Source organism: Notolepis coatsorum, assembly GCF_963971535.1.
Source record: "Notolepis coatsorum genome assembly, chromosome: 14".
Lineage (NCBI taxonomy): Eukaryota > Metazoa > Chordata > Actinopteri > Aulopiformes > Paralepididae > Notolepis > Notolepis coatsorum.
In genome coordinates this window covers 6,604,518-6,621,879 of record NC_140178.1, presented here as the reverse complement: position 1 = coordinate 6,621,879, position 17,362 = coordinate 6,604,518, and the positions used below count along the sequence as shown (strand labels likewise).

Below are 17,362 nucleotides of genomic sequence, written 5' to 3'. Positions count from 1 at the left end.
GGGGGGCAGAGCTGGCTAGAGCTTGTATTGTATTGCAGCCGCCAGTTCAGTGTCACCATGTGCTTTTTTTGCTAGTATGGTCGTGAAATTGGCATTACATTTAGCTCTAAGTCGTATTAAAAAGGTCTTAAATTTAACTTGTTGAAACCTGCAGATACCCTGATTATATTTGACTCCCAAAATATAACCAAACATATATATATATTATATAACCATGCAGATTTGACTGAAATCCATAGAAATGTTTATTTTCTCATAACATACAAAACAAACAATGTCACTGCAAAAAAGATTTTCAGGGTAGACTCACAAAAGAGATTTTTTTCAGATGTACAAATGTGATAGAAAAGGTGAAAAAATCCAGAGAATAATATCAAAGTGATTTCATTATAGAAAAAAGAAAAAAAAACACCAAGGCACTGACAAACGAATATGAAAAATGTATAAAAAGCATTTTGTGTCGCAAAAGGTGGGATTTGTAGTTCAGAGATTGAAAAGCTTTGATGTTGTAAAATACAGTACTTTCAAAACTATGCTCGAGAGTGAGGTAGGCGTCTGCGAGCAGCATCGTACACTAATATAATAATATAAATTATTATATTATTTATTACACAGTCAGTGCACTCCTGCGCCGCAGTGCAAACAAAAAAGAAGGTCCGAGAGGGTGTTTTAGGAAATAAAAAATAACGGCCTCGACGGGGAACTTCCACAAAGTCGAGATCGTTTTACCATTCCTGTCAGGTTAGATCATTTTACAGACGTTTACACGAATGATTATACTCAACAGACACATGCAATAATGCATACTCCGGCATAGCGACACCATGATGACATGGACAGAGGATAATAGGGGCTGATGGGAATAGCAGACCCGATTGAAAAGGGAGGGAATGGGGGGGGGGGGGGGGGACGGTAGTGCAATAAAAACAAAAGCATAGAAGAGGAATCCGACGTGCATCATGATGACTCGTTAAGCTAACCTGACCACCCCCACGTCCCTGTGCCCCCAAAACAAGTCAAAAGTCTTATATCTCTCAAGATTACAGGCAGTAAAAACATATGCAGTGACCGTTTTGTTGCTAACTTTAACTACAAAATAAATTACGGTAATTAAAACGTCGTGTGCCCTGGGCCGTGTCTTGTCCGTTATCTCTCTCTCTCTCTCTCTCTCTCTCTCTCTCTCCGCTCCTTCTCGGCTCGCGTCTTGCCGCTTCTGGCGAAAGGTACCGACCTACCGTCTGAATCCTGAGGCAAGAATGGAGGAGGGGTAGTAGAAGAAGAAGAAGAGGAGGATGCGGAAATTCTTCCAAATCGAACTCCTCCGTGCGTTCTGTCCCTCGGAATCTTCCACCCGGGGGCGGGGTGGGGTGGGGGGGCTCTTCCCGCGTGCCGTGTCCTCCTCGCTCGTATCCCCAACACCCCCCCCCCCCCCTCTCCCAGTCGTTTTTTGGTCCCTGCCTCCCTCGCGGTCCTCGCTGTGTCTTCTTCCGTCTCTCGCTCCCTCCCTTCCTCCCCCTCTCTCTCTCTCTCTCTCTCTCTCTCCGGTCGTCCTCACAGCTTACGGATGACCAGGATGGTGGTGAGCACTCCGGCCAGGAACACGGCCACCGTCTGCCAGGTGGGGGTGCCGAAGTGGGCGCGGACTCCCTCCTGGAAGAGGCAGAGAGAGAGAGAGAGACGTTGTTGACCATCTCTGAATAGGGATGTTCGATATTGGCTTTTTTTTTTTTTACCGATATTGTCCAACTCTTAATTTCAGAGATACCCATATCGATATATGCGGGGTTTCCGCCACCAAAAGACGGCATAATTTCAGGTAACTAACATTGCATATCTCTTGTTGTGGAAATAACACAACATTATGCATACTTATGACAATAAAAGTATGCATCGATGGGTTAATTTCACTGGATGCATTCAACTAAATGTAAAACATCTGTGCATCTCCCCTTTTCTTCTCTTTCTCCCTCTGGTTCTCTCTCCATTTCTCTCCCTTATTTATTGTAATTTTCCTTGTATGCTATACTGTAATTTTGTATTTTATTTACTTGTATGCATGTACATAACCTTGTTTTTGTCAGGCCGCTTTTGTATATAAGAATTTGTTCTTACTTGCTTGCCTGGGTAAATAAAGTTTAAATAATTTTTTTTTTAAATACATTTAAAAATGTAAAACCGATACTTTCCGATATTACATTTGGATGCCAATATCGGCCGATAATATCGGACATCTCTACCTCTGAACCAACAGTCTCAACAGAAAACATAAATAAAGTACTTAAGTACTTCCTCGACCACAGGAAAGGGGGTAGTGTATGTTGTGTTATAATAAGTCATATATTTTCGTTTTGTATCCAACGAAAGTCCCTAAAAAAGTAACTAACATTAGAAATGCTTGTGGTTGGGGTGCACTCACCACCAGACCAAGACACCCACCCTGATACGAACACAGCAAGGGTTATGGTTAGTTTAAGGCAACAGTGTGGTTAGGGTTAGGGTTGGGATAGGCTAGGTTTTCAGAAACGTGTGTCTCTGTAACCTACACTGTAGGACTCAACACTTTGATGAACATTGTTCCTCAGCTGATAAGAGTTGTTCCCTTCCTGGGTCTTGGTCTAGTGGTGGGAGCTGTGTTTGTATCAGGGTGGGTGTCTTGGTCTAGTGGTGGGAGCTGTGTTTGTATCAGGGTGGGTGTCTTGGTCTAGTGGTGGGAGCTGTGTTTGTATCAGGGTGGGTGCCTTGGTCTAGTGGTGAGAGCTGTGTTTGTATCAGGGTGGCTGTCTTAGTCTAGTGGTGAGAGCTGTGTTTGTATCAGGGTGGGTGTCTTAGTCTAGTGGTGGGAGCTGTGTTTGTATCAGGGTGGGAGGCTTAGTCTAGTGGTGAGAGCTGTGTTTGTATCAGGGTGGGTGTCTTGGTCTAGTGGTGAGAGCTGTGTTTGTATCAGGGTGGGAGGCTTAGTCTAGTGGTGAGAGCTGTGTTTGTATCAGGGTGGGTGTCTTGGTCTAGTGGTGAGAGCTGTGTTTGTATCAGGGTGGGAGGCTTAGTCTAGTGGTGAGAGCTGTGTTTGTATCAGGGTGGGTGTCTTGGTCTAGTGGTGAGAGCTGTGTTTGTATCAGGGTGGGTGTCTTAGTCTAGTGGTGAGAGCTGTGTTTGTATCAGGGTGGGTGTCTTGGTCTAGTGGTGAGAGCTGTGTTTGTATCAGGGTGGGTGTCTTAGTCTAGTGGTGAGAGCTGTGTTTGTATCAGGGTGGGTGTCTTGGTCTAGTGGTGAGAGCTGTGGTTGTATCAGGGTGGGTGTCTTGGTCTAGTGGTGGGAGCTGTGTTTGTATCAGGATGGGTGTCTTGGTCTAGTGGTGAGAGCTGTGTTTGTATCAGGGTGGGTGTCTTGGTCTAGTGGTGAGAGCTGTGTTTGTATCAGGGTGGGTGTCTTAGTCTAGTGGTGAGAGCTGTGTTTGTATCAGGGTGGGTGTCTTAGTCTAGTGGTGAGAGCTGTGTTTGTATCAGGGTGGGTGTCTTGGTCTAGTGGTGAGAGCTGTGTTTGTATCAGGGTGGGTGTCTTGGTCTAGTGGTGAGAGCTGTGTTTGTATCAGGGTGGGTGTCTTAGTCTAGTGGTGAGAGCTGTGTTTGTATCAGGGTGGGTGTCTTGGTCTAGTGGTGAGAGCTGTGTTTGTATCAGGGTGGGTGTCTTAGTCTAGTGGTGAGAGCTGTGTTTGTATCAGGGTGGGTGTCTTGGTCTAGTGGTGGGAGCTGTGTTTGTATCAGGGTGGGAGGCTTAGTCTAGTGGTGAGAGCTGTGTTTGTATCAGGGTGGGTGTCTTGGTCTAGTGGTGAGAGCTGTGTTTGTATCAGGGTGGGAGGCTTAGTCTAGTGGTGAGAGCTGTGTTTGTATCAGGGTGGGTGTCTTGGTCTAGTGGTGAGAGCTGTGTTTGTATCAGGGTGGGAGGCTTAGTCTAGTGGTGAGAGCTGTGTTTGTATCAGGGTGGGTGTCTTGGTCTAGTGGTGAGAGCTGTGTTTGTATCAGGGTGGGTGTCTTGGTCTAGTGGTGAGAGCTGTGGTTGTATCAGGGTGGGTGTCTTGGTCTAGTGGTGGGAGCTGTGTTTGTATCAGGATGGGTGTCTTGGTCTAGTGGTGAGAGCTGTGTTTGTATCAGGGTGGGTGTCTTGGTCTAGTGGTGAGAGCTGTGTTTGTATCAGGGTGGGTGTCTTAGTCTAGTGGTGAGAGCTGTGTTTGTATCAGGGTGGGTGTCTTAGTCTAGTGGTGAGAGCTGTGTTTGTATCAGGGTGGGTGTCTTGGTCTAGTGGTGAGAGCTGTGTTTGTATCAGGGTGGGTGTCTTAGTCTAGTGGTGAGAGCTGTGTTTGTATCAGGGTGGGTGTCTTGGTCTAGTGGTGAGAGCTGTGTTTGTATCAGGGTGGGTGTCTTAGTCTAGTGGTGAGAGCTGTGTTTGTATCAGGGTGGGTGTCTTAGTCTAGTGGTGAGAGCTGTGTTTGTATCAGGGTGGCTGTCTTAGTCTAGTGGTGAGAGCTGTGTTTGTATCAGGGTAGGTGTCTTAGTCTAGTGGTGAGAGCTGTGTTTGTATCAGGGTGGGTGTCTTAGTCTAGTGGTGAGAGCTGTGTTTGTATCAGGGTGGGAGGCTTAGTCTAGTGGTGAGAGCTGTGTTTGTATCAGGGTGGGTGTCTTGGTCTAGTGGTGAGAGCTGTGTTTGTATCAGGGTGGGTGTCTTGGTCTAGTGGTGAGAGCTGTGTTTGTATCAGGGTGGGTGGGTGTCTTGGTCTAGTGGTGAGAGCTGTGTTTGTATCAGGGTGGGTGTCTTGGTCTAGTGGTGGGAGCTGTGTTTGTATCAGGGTGGGTGTCTTGGTCTAGTGGTGAGAGCTGTGTTTGTATCAGGGTGGGTGTCTTAGTCAAGTGGTGAGAGCTGTGTTTGTATCAGGGTGGGTGGGTGTCTTGGTCTAGTGGTGAGAGCTGTGTTTGTATCAGGGTGGGTGTCTTAGTCTAGTGGTGAGAGCTGTGTTTGTATCAGGATGGGTGTCTTAGTCTAGTGGTGAGAGCTGTGTTTGTATCAGGGTGGCTGTCTTAGTCTAGTGGTGGGAGCTGTGTTTGTATCAGGGTGGCTGTCTTAGTCTAGTGGTGGGAGCTGTGTTTGTATCAGGGTGGGTGTCTTGGTCTAGTGGTGGGAGCTGTGTTTGTATCAGGGTGGGTGTCTTGGTCTAGTGGTGAGAGCTGTGTTTGTATCAGGGTGGGTGTCTTGGTCTAGTGGTGAGAGCTGTGTTTGTATCAGGGTGGGTGTATCAGGGTGGGTGTCTTGGTCTTCTTACTATACTAATATGTCTTTACTACTATGCACTCAACACTGCAGCACCCAAGTTTCAGCAGTGTTTGATGAACATCGTTACTCGGCTAATAGCTGACGTGTCGTACAGAACCTGCAAGTCGCTTTGGATAAAAGCGTTTGGCTAAATGACTAAATGTAAATGAATTGCCAATAGAAAAATGACGTGCGTGTGTTGAAGCAGCCTCCTCACCCAGCCGCCCTGCTCTCTGATCCAGTTGATCACGTTCTCACGCACTAAATGTAAAACATCTGTGCATCTCCCCTTTTCTTCTCTTTCTCCCTCTGGTTCTCTCTCCATTTCTCTCCCTTATTTATTGTAATTTTCCTTGTATGCTATACTGTAATTTTGTATTTTATTTACTTGTATGCATGTACATAACCTTGTTTTTGTCAGGCCGCTTTTGTATATAAGAATTTGTTCTTACTTGCTTGCCTGGGTAAATAAAGTTTAAATAATTTTTTTTTTAAATACATTTAAAAATGTAAAACCGATACTTTCCGATATTACATTTGGATGCCAATATCGGCCGATAATATCGGACATCTCTACCTCTGAACCAACAGTCTCAACAGAAAACATAAATAAAGTACTTAAGTACTTCCTCGACCACAGGAAAGGGGGTAGTGTATGTTGTGTTATAATAAGTCATATATTTTCGTTTTGTATCCAACGAAAGTCCCTAAAAAAGTAACTAACATTAGAAATGCTTGTGGTTGGGGTGCACTCACCACCAGACCAAGACACCCACCCTGATACGAACACAGCAAGGGTTATGGTTAGTTTAAGGCAACAGTGTGGTTAGGGTTAGGGTTGGGATAGGCTAGGTTTTCAGAAACGTGTGTCTCTGTAACCTACACTGTAGGACTCAACACTTTGATGAACATTGTTCCTCAGCTGATAAGAGTTGTTCCCTTCCTGGGTCTTGGTCTAGTGGTGGGAGCTGTGTTTGTATCAGGGTGGGTGTCTTGGTCTAGTGGTGGGAGCTGTGTTTGTATCAGGGTGGGTGTCTTGGTCTAGTGGTGGGAGCTGTGTTTGTATCAGGGTGGGTGCCTTGGTCTAGTGGTGAGAGCTGTGTTTGTATCAGGGTGGCTGTCTTAGTCTAGTGGTGAGAGCTGTGTTTGTATCAGGGTGGGTGTCTTAGTCTAGTGGTGGGAGCTGTGTTTGTATCAGGGTGGGTGTCTTGGTCTAGTGGTGAGAGCTGTGTTTGTATCAGGGTGGGTGTCTTGGTCTAGTGGTGAGAGCTGTGTTTGTATCAGGGTGGGTGTCTTAGTCTAGTGGTGAGAGCTGTGTTTGTATCAGGGTGGGTGTCTTGGTCTAGTGGTGAGAGCTGTGTTTGTATCAGGGTGGGTGTCTTAGTCTAGTGGTGAGAGCTGTGTTTGTATCAGGGTGGGTGTCTTGGTCTAGTGGTGGGAGCTGTGTTTGTATCAGGGTGGGAGGCTTAGTCTAGTGGTGAGAGCTGTGTTTGTATCAGGGTGGGTGTCTTGGTCTAGTGGTGAGAGCTGTGTTTGTATCAGGGTGGGAGGCTTAGTCTAGTGGTGAGAGCTGTGTTTGTATCAGGGTGGGTGTCTTGGTCTAGTGGTGAGAGCTGTGTTTGTATCAGGGTGGGAGGCTTAGTCTAGTGGTGAGAGCTGTGTTTGTATCAGGGTGGGTGTCTTGGTCTAGTGGTGAGAGCTGTGTTTGTATCAGGGTGGGTGTCTTGGTCTAGTGGTGAGAGCTGTGGTTGTATCAGGGTGGGTGTCTTGGTCTAGTGGTGGGAGCTGTGTTTGTATCAGGATGGGTGTCTTGGTCTAGTGGTGAGAGCTGTGTTTGTATCAGGGTGGGTGTCTTGGTCTAGTGGTGAGAGCTGTGTTTGTATCAGGGTGGGTGTCTTAGTCTAGTGGTGAGAGCTGTGTTTGTATCAGGGTGGGTGTCTTAGTCTAGTGGTGAGAGCTGTGTTTGTATCAGGGTGGGTGTCTTGGTCTAGTGGTGAGAGCTGTGTTTGTATCAGGGTGGGTGTCTTAGTCTAGTGGTGAGAGCTGTGTTTGTATCAGGGTGGGTGTCTTGGTCTAGTGGTGAGAGCTGTGTTTGTATCAGGGTGGGTGTCTTAGTCTAGTGGTGAGAGCTGTGTTTGTATCAGGGTGGGTGTCTTAGTCTAGTGGTGAGAGCTGTGTTTGTATCAGGGTGGCTGTCTTAGTCTAGTGGTGAGAGCTGTGTTTGTATCAGGGTAGGTGTCTTAGTCTAGTGGTGAGAGCTGTGTTTGTATCAGGGTGGGTGTCTTAGTCTAGTGGTGAGAGCTGTGTTTGTATCAGGGTGGGAGGCTTAGTCTAGTGGTGAGAGCTGTGTTTGTATCAGGGTGGGTGTCTTGGTCTAGTGGTGAGAGCTGTGTTTGTATCAGGGTGGGTGTCTTGGTCTAGTGGTGAGAGCTGTGTTTGTATCAGGGTGGGTGGGTGTCTTGGTCTAGTGGTGAGAGCTGTGTTTGTATCAGGGTGGGTGTCTTGGTCTAGTGGTGGGAGCTGTGTTTGTATCAGGGTGGGTGTCTTGGTCTAGTGGTGAGAGCTGTGTTTGTATCAGGGTGGGTGTCTTAGTCAAGTGGTGAGAGCTGTGTTTGTATCAGGGTGGGTGGGTGTCTTGGTCTAGTGGTGAGAGCTGTGTTTGTATCAGGGTGGGTGTCTTAGTCTAGTGGTGAGAGCTGTGTTTGTATCAGGATGGGTGTCTTAGTCTAGTGGTGAGAGCTGTGTTTGTATCAGGGTGGCTGTCTTAGTCTAGTGGTGGGAGCTGTGTTTGTATCAGGGTGGCTGTCTTAGTCTAGTGGTGGGAGCTGTGTTTGTATCAGGGTGGGTGTCTTGGTCTAGTGGTGGGAGCTGTGTTTGTATCAGGGTGGGTGTCTTGGTCTAGTGGTGAGAGCTGTGTTTGTATCAGGGTGGGTGTCTTGGTCTAGTGGTGAGAGCTGTGTTTGTATCAGGGTGGGTGTATCAGGGTGGGTGTCTTGGTCTTCTTACTATACTAATATGTCTTTACTACTATGCACTCAACACTGCAGCACCCAAGTTTCAGCAGTGTTTGATGAACATCGTTACTCGGCTAATAGCTGACGTGTCGTACAGAACCTGCAAGTCGCTTTGGATAAAAGCGTTTGGCTAAATGACTAAATGTAAATGAATTGCCAATAGAAAAATGACGTGCGTGTGTTGAAGCAGCCTCCTCACCCAGCCGCCCTGCTCTCTGATCCAGTTGATCACGTTCTCACGCAGGTAGTCCATGGTCCAGCCGATGATGGTTCTGATAATGTCGGGGATGTGGGTCACCAGGGCCTGAGAGGGCGGGGCGAGGCGGGGGAGGAAAACGGGTTAGCTGCGGGGTGCGGAGCATAGAGGAGTACTAGAGCCGTGTGCACGTCGTCCAGCCTGTTCCAGGCCAGGTGCACGTCGTCCAGCCTGTTCCAGGCCAGGTGCACGTCGTCCAGCCTGTTCCAGGCCAGGTGCACGTCGTCCAGCCTGTTCCAGGCCAGGTGCACGTCGTCCAGCCTGTTCCAGGCCAGGTGCACGTCGTCCAGCCTGTTCCAGGCCAGGTGCACGTCGTCCAGCCTGTTCCAGGCCAGGTGCACGTCGTCCAGCCTGTTCCAGGCCAGGTGCAGAATGAAAGTACACATGATAAGGTTGAAGGAAATGGATACCCGCGCTCATTGGATACAACTACTAACACTTTAATGACAAAAAAACATCAGGCTTTATACATTTTTAATTATACATATTTATATTTAGCAAATCAATATCCGTCTGAATATACCTGCATATAATCCTTCTATATACATCTGCATATAACTCTGTATGATAGCGTGTACAATAATGCTGTATACTGTATATAGAAAGTAGGGATGGGCATAGATTTTAGAATATTCAAAAAATTAAAAAAAATTTTATGCGAATATCGTTTTGTCTCAAAGAATATATTTTCCCGGCATGCTGGGTACAGGTAGCTAGGTACAGGTAGCTAGCTAGCTAGCTAGCCAGGTAACATAACAGTCCGTTAGCAGCTGGGAGAACAGAACAGAAAGATGAAGAAAGAGAGACCGGAGAGGTTACATGGTAGCAAAGCGTCAGCCGTTAGCAATGACAGCAGCCGGCTAGCTCGCTTGTTGGATTAATTATCTCACATTCACTATTAAGTAAAAACAAAACCACATGTTAACGTGGAAGCTCGATTTTGGATTTGGATTCGAATAGTTCTCAGTGACTATATCCAACAGTGTTGTAGTCGAGACGTGTCACGCGTTCCGCTCACCTTGATGACCAGCCGGCAGGCGAAGTAGAACAGCGCCACCACCCTGCCCCAGTTGAATTTGCCGTCGGAAAAGATCTCGACGGCGACTTTCATGAAGACATCCTTTGTGGGCCTGAGTGAAGTATCGTCTATCATTCTACAAGAGGAAATATTAAAAAAAACGTTAATTGTGTATTCATGGGAGTACAGGGGGAAAAGTTGCGACTCAAAGCATTAGCCGGTCTTATAAATCTACATTTTCTAATTAATCTAATCGGTTGACCGTCGTCTAGTGTGGTAGTGAAAGGGTTAACCCTTTGGTAGTGTGGTAGTGAAAGGGTTCATTGTTCCTCATCATCGGACCTCGTTGAACTCCACAGCGGTCCAATACCTCTGGAGGTGCGTGTTGCCGTCCAGCTCGTCCCCGATCTGCTGCAGGCACTGGGCCAGCCTCCGGTGGTTCGGGTCACATAGCTCTCCGGCGCCGAGCTGAGCCCGGGTCACCACGGCCCCGCTGTCGGCCCCGTGCCGCTTCACCCGCTCGTAGATGAAACTGTGCACAAGGGCGACAACACACACTGTAAAAACATGGAACTGTGCACAAGGTAGTGTTTTCAAAAATATTGAAAAATCGATACATATCGATTCTGAATATTTAAAACGGTTTCAATACTCATTTCCCGGAATATCGATATTTAATTCATTAAAAAAAAATTGTATAAGGAAGTTGCATTGTTCATTTCAATACCTGTAATAGTACAGTAGTCCACACACACACACACATGTGCATTCAGTTAAGTCTAATACAAACAGTTCAGTTTGTCAGGTACATGCGACAGTGTTTACATCTGAAAATACCATGTTCTGCAATAAAAATGATTGAAGTGAGATGAACAGTTATTTTTAAATGTGTGATCTAAAGATAAACAAAGGGTTTTAAAAGTGTTATATTTATCTTCTCTTATAGTACCAGAGAGAAGCTAAGGAGAATCAACCAGCAACAAAAGCTAAATTTATTAAAAAAAATAAAATAAAATTACATTTTGATATTGAACCTTTTTCCCTGTAGTATCGAATATCGATACTTTTCAAGGTATCGTATCGAAGTTCGAAATTCCAGTATTGTGACAACACTAATACAAGGGGGTGACAACACACGCTGTAAAAACATGAAACTGTGCACAAGGGCGACAACTAGGGATGCACGATAATTATCGGGCCGATATCAGCAATTATGACGTCATCCCAATAAACCCGATAAAAGTATTGATAGCTCCGATAATAATTTTTTTTACACTTTTTTCTTTTCATGTCACCGTTCACACGCACAATATACGCTTACTTAGGATTTGACTTTGACAACAACAAAGCAGTCGGGGCAATGGCAAGCCGAAAACGGTCGAAAATGTGGTTATTTGAAGTTTGGATTTTTTTTCCGTAACTGAGGTAGGTAGATGAATTTTTTTTAGACTAAAGTACCGAAAAAAGGTACCGCTGGGTACCGGTATCGATTCACAGGTACCGGTACCGTATCGGTTCAAATGTGAACGGTACCCATCCCTACTGACAAAGCACAATACCTGTTGGTTTTTAGTTCACTCATTGTTCAGGGAAACACATTGTTAATGACATTGACGGATTGTGAATTTTGTGATCGACTCAAATTATATTCACTTTATTTGAAGAGTCAAAACTGTTCTCTTGGCTTTGTTTTGTTCATAGTAGTAACGCTCATGTCATGATACATCTGGTTAGGTCAAAACTAAAGGAATATACATAAAAAATAAAAAAAATTATAATACAATAAATATATATATATATATCGGTTATCGGTATCGACCTTGAGGGGCAGAAAGTTATCGATATCGGGGTCAAAAAATCAATATCGTGCACCCCTAGCGACAACGCACGCTGTAAAAACATGAAACTGTGCACAAGGGCGACAACACAGGTTGTAAAAGGTCCATCTACCATATCTTCACGGAGGCAAATACTGACCAAAGGTTGAGGTTGTACTTACTCTTTTAATAATACAGCGCCCACCTCCAATATCTGGTCTGTTCCACAACCTGGGAGAAATAAAAGACACAGACGGCGAACTTAACTTGGTAGCTCAGGTTAAAAGTGGGGTAGTGATATTATACCCGTGTTAGTTAACCTTCTGTAGTGTGGTAGTGAAAGGGTTAAGCACATACTAGGCCTACATCTCTCTTTTGTACTTTGTACGTTTTGTATATTATGTAGTGTTTTGGTCTTTATTTTTTTTTATTTTTTACAGTATGAAGCACAATCTAAGGGGGCTCAATGGCTCATACAGAACCAAGCATTTCACTGTAATGTACTTGATGTACCTTATATTTATACATGACAAAGGGAAAAAACTGAAACTTGAACATCCAACAAAGGTTTTCCACAGACAGTGGCTGTAGGGGCGACAGTGGCTCAGGAGGTAAAGCGGTCGTCTGGTAATCGGAAAGGTTCCCGGTTCGATTGCCGCTCCTCCTCCTCCTCGCGGGTCGAAGTGTCCTTGAGCAAGACACTTAACCCGTAACTGCTCCCGATGAGCAGGCTGGCACCTTGCATGGTCGTCCTCCGCCGTCGGTGTGTGAATGTGTGAGTGGATATGAGGCACCGATTGGAAAGCGCTTTGGATAAAACTGGTAAATGGTGCATTAAAAAGATAAACGCACCATTTACAGGGTTCCCACAGACATTGCATAAATTAAATTAAAGGACTTTAAAGTACTTTCCTAAGCACTATCTTTCATTTTAAAAGGGCATTTAAAAGGATACAATTAACTTTTAAATGCTGGTTTTTTTAATAGAAGAAAGAAATCGGATCCCATAAAATTATGGCTTATAATATATTTCTTGATTCAGAACAATGTTATCATGGATGAACAAAACATTCAATGTAAATGGTTGATTTGAATTTCAAATACTTTTTAAGCACCGTGTTAAAAAAAAATGGGCTGTTTAAGGAATTCCAGGCCTTGGCTTTTTTTGGGTCTAAAATCAAGCACTTTAAGCACTTCAAGGACCGTGTGCAGAACCCTGCATGGGAAACCGCTGGCGGGCCGAAGACAAATCTGATTGGTTGTTGAGATTGTTTTTTTTTTTATCCACTTTTTCTCCCATTTTTCTATATTTTCTCCCATCCCAATTTCGTATCATCCAATTCAACCCTCCCCTGTCACGAACACTGTTTCTTGCCTCCCACAAGCCGGCTGCAATGTGGACTAAGTCATACATAGCACAAGTCCCCTCCGGTACTTGAGGTAACAGCAGTCGCATCTTTTCACCTGCGCAGCTCGATCTCTCAGTGGTGAGGAGTAACGCGTGGGAGGCTCACGCTGCCCCCGACACTTCCTGATTCTACTGCGCAGGCGCACCAACCGACCTGTAGGAGTCGCTGTCCACAACGCCCGATCCCCACCCATCAGTTTCCCACCCCCTAATACGGCCAATGTGTATTAGTATGAACGACCAGCTAAACTGAAAGCAATGTGGAGCGCTGGGCTCGAACAGGCAAGCCCAGCGTCTCCGTCATTCGTGGCGAGCGCCTTGCCCACTACGCCACGTAGCCGCCGGTTGTTGAGATTGTTTTGGCCAAGTGGTCTTCTCAAGCCGGACGCGTCGTAAAAACCAACACCAACCACTGCCTTCCTCGTTGGAAAGTAAACACGGTGTGCAACACCACCTGCAGATCAGTGGCCAGGATCTGTGTTTTTTAATCCAGTTTAAAGCTGCAGGTGTCACTGGGAGTCTGTGAAGAACCTTTGTTGTGTGTGTGTGTGTGTGTGTGTGTGTGTGTAGTGTGTGCATGCGTGTGTGTGTGTGTGTTTGTAGTGCACAGCTGTAACGGATTGACTTAAGTTTGCCGTGGGGGGGGGCCAATCAGGTCGAGGCCTGGCTATTTTTGTAGTCCGAGCTGTGTCAGATACCCTGTGTATACGACGTCTCATGAACCCTAGTAACACAGTGCAATGTGTCTCAACATCAACCCGGGGGCGACAGTGGCTCAGGAGGTAGAGCGCTCGTCTGGTAATCGTACGATTCCCGCCCGGTTTGATTCCCGCTCCTCCCGGGCATTGCGTGTCGAAGTGTCCTTGAGCAAAGACACTGAACCCCTAACTGCTCCCGATAAGCTGCAGGTTGTGGCACCTCGCATGGTCGCCTCCGCCGTCGGTGTGTGAATGTGTGAGTGAATGGGTCAAATGTGAGGAACAAATTGTAAAGCGCTTTGGATAAAAGCTGCTATATAAATGCACCATTTTATCAACCAGGACCAGGTGATGATATTGAGCTGTACTGTACGCATTCTGCAATCTGTTAATTAAAGTTTTCAATCAATCAATGAATCATGCAGAGCTTGATCTATGATGGACAGGTGATGCAGAGCTTGATCTATGATGGACAGGTGATGCAGAGCTTGATCTATGGACAGGTGATGCAGAATACATGATCGTAACCCTAATTTTCCATTTGCCGAGATCGCCCAGACAAAAAGCCCCAGATCAGAGGCAAATATAGGGATATCGGTTCGCAAGTCGGCTCTCGATTGCTACGCGTGCCGTGAACCCTTCAAGATGTGACCGTAGAAGAGACTTGTTGACGCATCGCAGACGTCAAGCATCCTAAATATAAGATATATTCCTTTATTGATCCCCTTGGGGAAATATCTGGAGTGGACCCTCTGGGACAGGCAGTGAGAGAGCTAGACACGGGATAGAGAGAGGAGAGAGAGCGAGAAGAAAGAGAGAGAGATAGATAGAGACCACATTCTGCTGTGGTTGAGTCACATTGACTTTGAACTACTGAGGGGACCGCAAACAGAATGAAGAAACTCTGTCCTGAAAACTGAAAAGCAGTCAATTCCATACGCTGTGTCTTTTCTGAATCGGGACAAGAAAATTATGAAACTGTTCAGCCCGTTGCAATGTTCGACGACCCTGCCGCGGTATTCGTGTTAATTTATTATTAGTTGTCATTCCTGATTGTAGGGAGTAGGGACATTTAAAGGACAAAGGGATGGGTGGAGATCTGAGAGCTAATACAGCTCATTACTAGGGCTGCAACTAATGACTATTTTGGTAGTCGACTAATGTGTCGATTAGTCGACTAATCGAAAAACAATTATATAAAAAAATTAATAATAAAAAAAATGTGCACTACCTATGTGAAAGTGGCTTCTCAGCTCTGGTCCAGCTGAAGACAGAGCAGAGGAACAGATTGGACATTGAGCATTACCTCAGAGTTGCTGTGAGACTCTTGTCAGGACCAAACAACATCCCCAGTTATCCCATTAGTTCCCCCAAACTTACTGTCGGTCTGTTATGTTAAGCTAAGAAGTCTTCAGCTGGCTGGACCAGAGCTGAGAAACCACTTTCACAAAGATAGGTAGTACAAAAAAAAAATATATATATATATATATATATATATTTTTAATGACTAATCGACGCAACAATTCCTCGTCAACGTTTTTTTAATAATCGACATCGTCGATTATGTCGACTAATCGTTGCAGCCCTACTCATTACCATTATTCGGAGTGTGGTTGACAAGTTGGCTTTGTTCCAGGCTAGCTTGCTAGTATGATCGTAATGATTTACAAACGCCAAAGCTTTATTCATCACTTGAATTTTATATGTATGACCTGAAGAGGCCGGGCACAGTGGGTGTAGCATAAAAAAAAAGAGAGACCCGGACACGGAAAGTTATGATGGCGCAGCATTCTCTCAAGAGCAAAAGAGAAACCGCGCGAACCCGTGTGACATTTCTTACGTGGAGACCAGGCAGACTTGTCTGGGATTCCCCCTGGTAAAAATATCTTGTTGTAATGTCTACCCCCTGGTCACGGATCAGTCATATACTGTGCAGACCCACAACGACTTCAAGATTCACATAACAAGACAGAAAGTTGTGTTTTGTGAACAACATTAACAACAGTACAGCGATCTCACGAATTTTAAAGTCATGGAATTCACTCTTGCTCATTGCCTATCCCACCTTTAAAACAATATTAGGCCATTGATTGGTTGATTGATTGAAAATTGTATTAACAGATTGAAGAAAAGGGTAGTATGACAAATAAGACGGTTCAATTACTTTATCTAAATCCAATCAATATTCCTAATGCCGTTTCAATGTAAGGTTATAAAAATAAACATATAAACATTCATATAATAATACAATAACCTAAATATACAGCTAAGCCCCATTGTGTTCTGAAATGTAGACTTTAACAGTGTAGGCAACTAAGCCAATAGAAATAAGGTATAACTCATGAGTGCTTTGGCTCCTATAGGAGTCCTTGAGCTTTTAGTTTGTTTTAGTATTACGTTACATTTAATAATGTCATTTATCAGCTATCTGTGATAGTAGGAGTGCAGATGTTTCTGCACTCCCTGCAAGAAGAATCACATATTAGTTGTTTCTCATGAGTGGGATTCATCCAAAAACTGAGATAAGAGTGTTCTTCATTATTGGAAGAGATTCACTCGGAGGCGCTTTAACAATGGATCACTAGAAGGCTTGCCAGGGGCAAGGTCATCTCTTTAGACTGAGGAAATTAATACCAATAGTGAACCCCCCCCCCCCAAATCAAAAATCAAAAAGACGAATAGTCTGTGCCCTTCACAGGGGTAAATGTAAAGACCTAACGGTATGTATGGACATGGACCATACATACAAACACAGTACTGTATTTGTAAATCTGGTATGTCATAAATGTATAGATGTAGCAGTACTGTCTATCTGTATGTCATGTGTGTCATATGATGAGTTGAAAATGGGGGACCCTGATGTAAACAAGATGAAAGTCTTTCTCTGGTCTGCATCCCCTTAACAATTGTGTGTATTGAGCTGTACTCACTGTACCCATTCTGCAATCTGTTAATAAAATGTTCAATCAATCAATCAATCAATCAAGACCCCCCCCCCCCTCTCTACCAGGCAATGTGAAACTGACCCACGTCGACATGTTATTAAAAGGTTAATAAGGTTATGTTATTATGGCTATGATTCGCCTCGTTTCGATATGTTACAGACATGGCACAGCTGTAGCTAACTTTAGCCATCTGGCTGTCACAGACGATAACAAGCAGCTAACATTAGTAGCTTAGCCACTTCTTTAGAGCTTAATGCAAATAGCTATCTAGCTAACAGTACACACACCAAAACAGCCTACCATACACAACTAAATCCCCCAATAATTCAAGTATCATATCTTTACGTTGACAACCATGTCGATGTCGATATCACAATCGTCTTGAATTCACAATTAAACATGAGTTGTTGTTGCCAACCTGAATCCCCTCCTCCTCCCATTGGCGATGCCATCTTGTTGTAAACTGCTCTGCTTTGCTTGGAGACACAGCTTCCGTATAGCGGGTCACGTGACCGTGTTGTTTCGGCCATTCTCAAAGACACTCTGACGTCACGAGACCGCCGCCATCTTGGTATTGGGGGAGCTCCGTTTTTATCACATTCTCGTTCATTTCATAACCTTTTCATATCATTTGTTTTGAAAATATTGAGGCCAACGTGGCATTTCCCTATTTCGAAAGCCTTTCTGGTGATTCTAAAGTGCATGTTTCCCCCATAGACATGCACTTAGACAGAAAGTTAAAAAGACAGGAAGTTGACTTGGAGAATACTTCGCTTGTAGCTACATAATAATGCAGATCTACTAGTCTTCTGCTAAACTGATCGCCTGGAACCGCGTAATTAGGGACGTGACTACAAGTGACTTGTAGATCAGATCTTCTTCTTCGTCTTTGGAGTTAATGGCGG

General features: G+C 44.9%; 1 protein-coding gene across 1 annotated transcript; it reads right to left on the bottom strand.

Annotated features, from left to right (window-relative positions):
- Positions 1-67: 67 nt before the first annotated feature.
- baxa (BCL2 associated X, apoptosis regulator a) lies at positions 68-16,920 on the bottom strand. The gene is made up of 6 exons (XM_084328721.1): positions 16,876-16,920; positions 11,589-11,637; positions 9,960-10,121; positions 9,590-9,725; positions 8,515-8,619; positions 68-1,650 (listed from the first exon to the last, which is right to left on the bottom strand). Exons 1-6 carry the CDS (start codon positions 16,907-16,909, stop codon positions 1,552-1,554), a joined length of 585 nt encoding a protein of 194 aa, XP_084184847.1. The 5' UTR covers positions 16,910-16,920; the 3' UTR covers positions 68-1,551.
- Between the last annotated feature and the right edge of the window lie 442 nt (positions 16,921-17,362).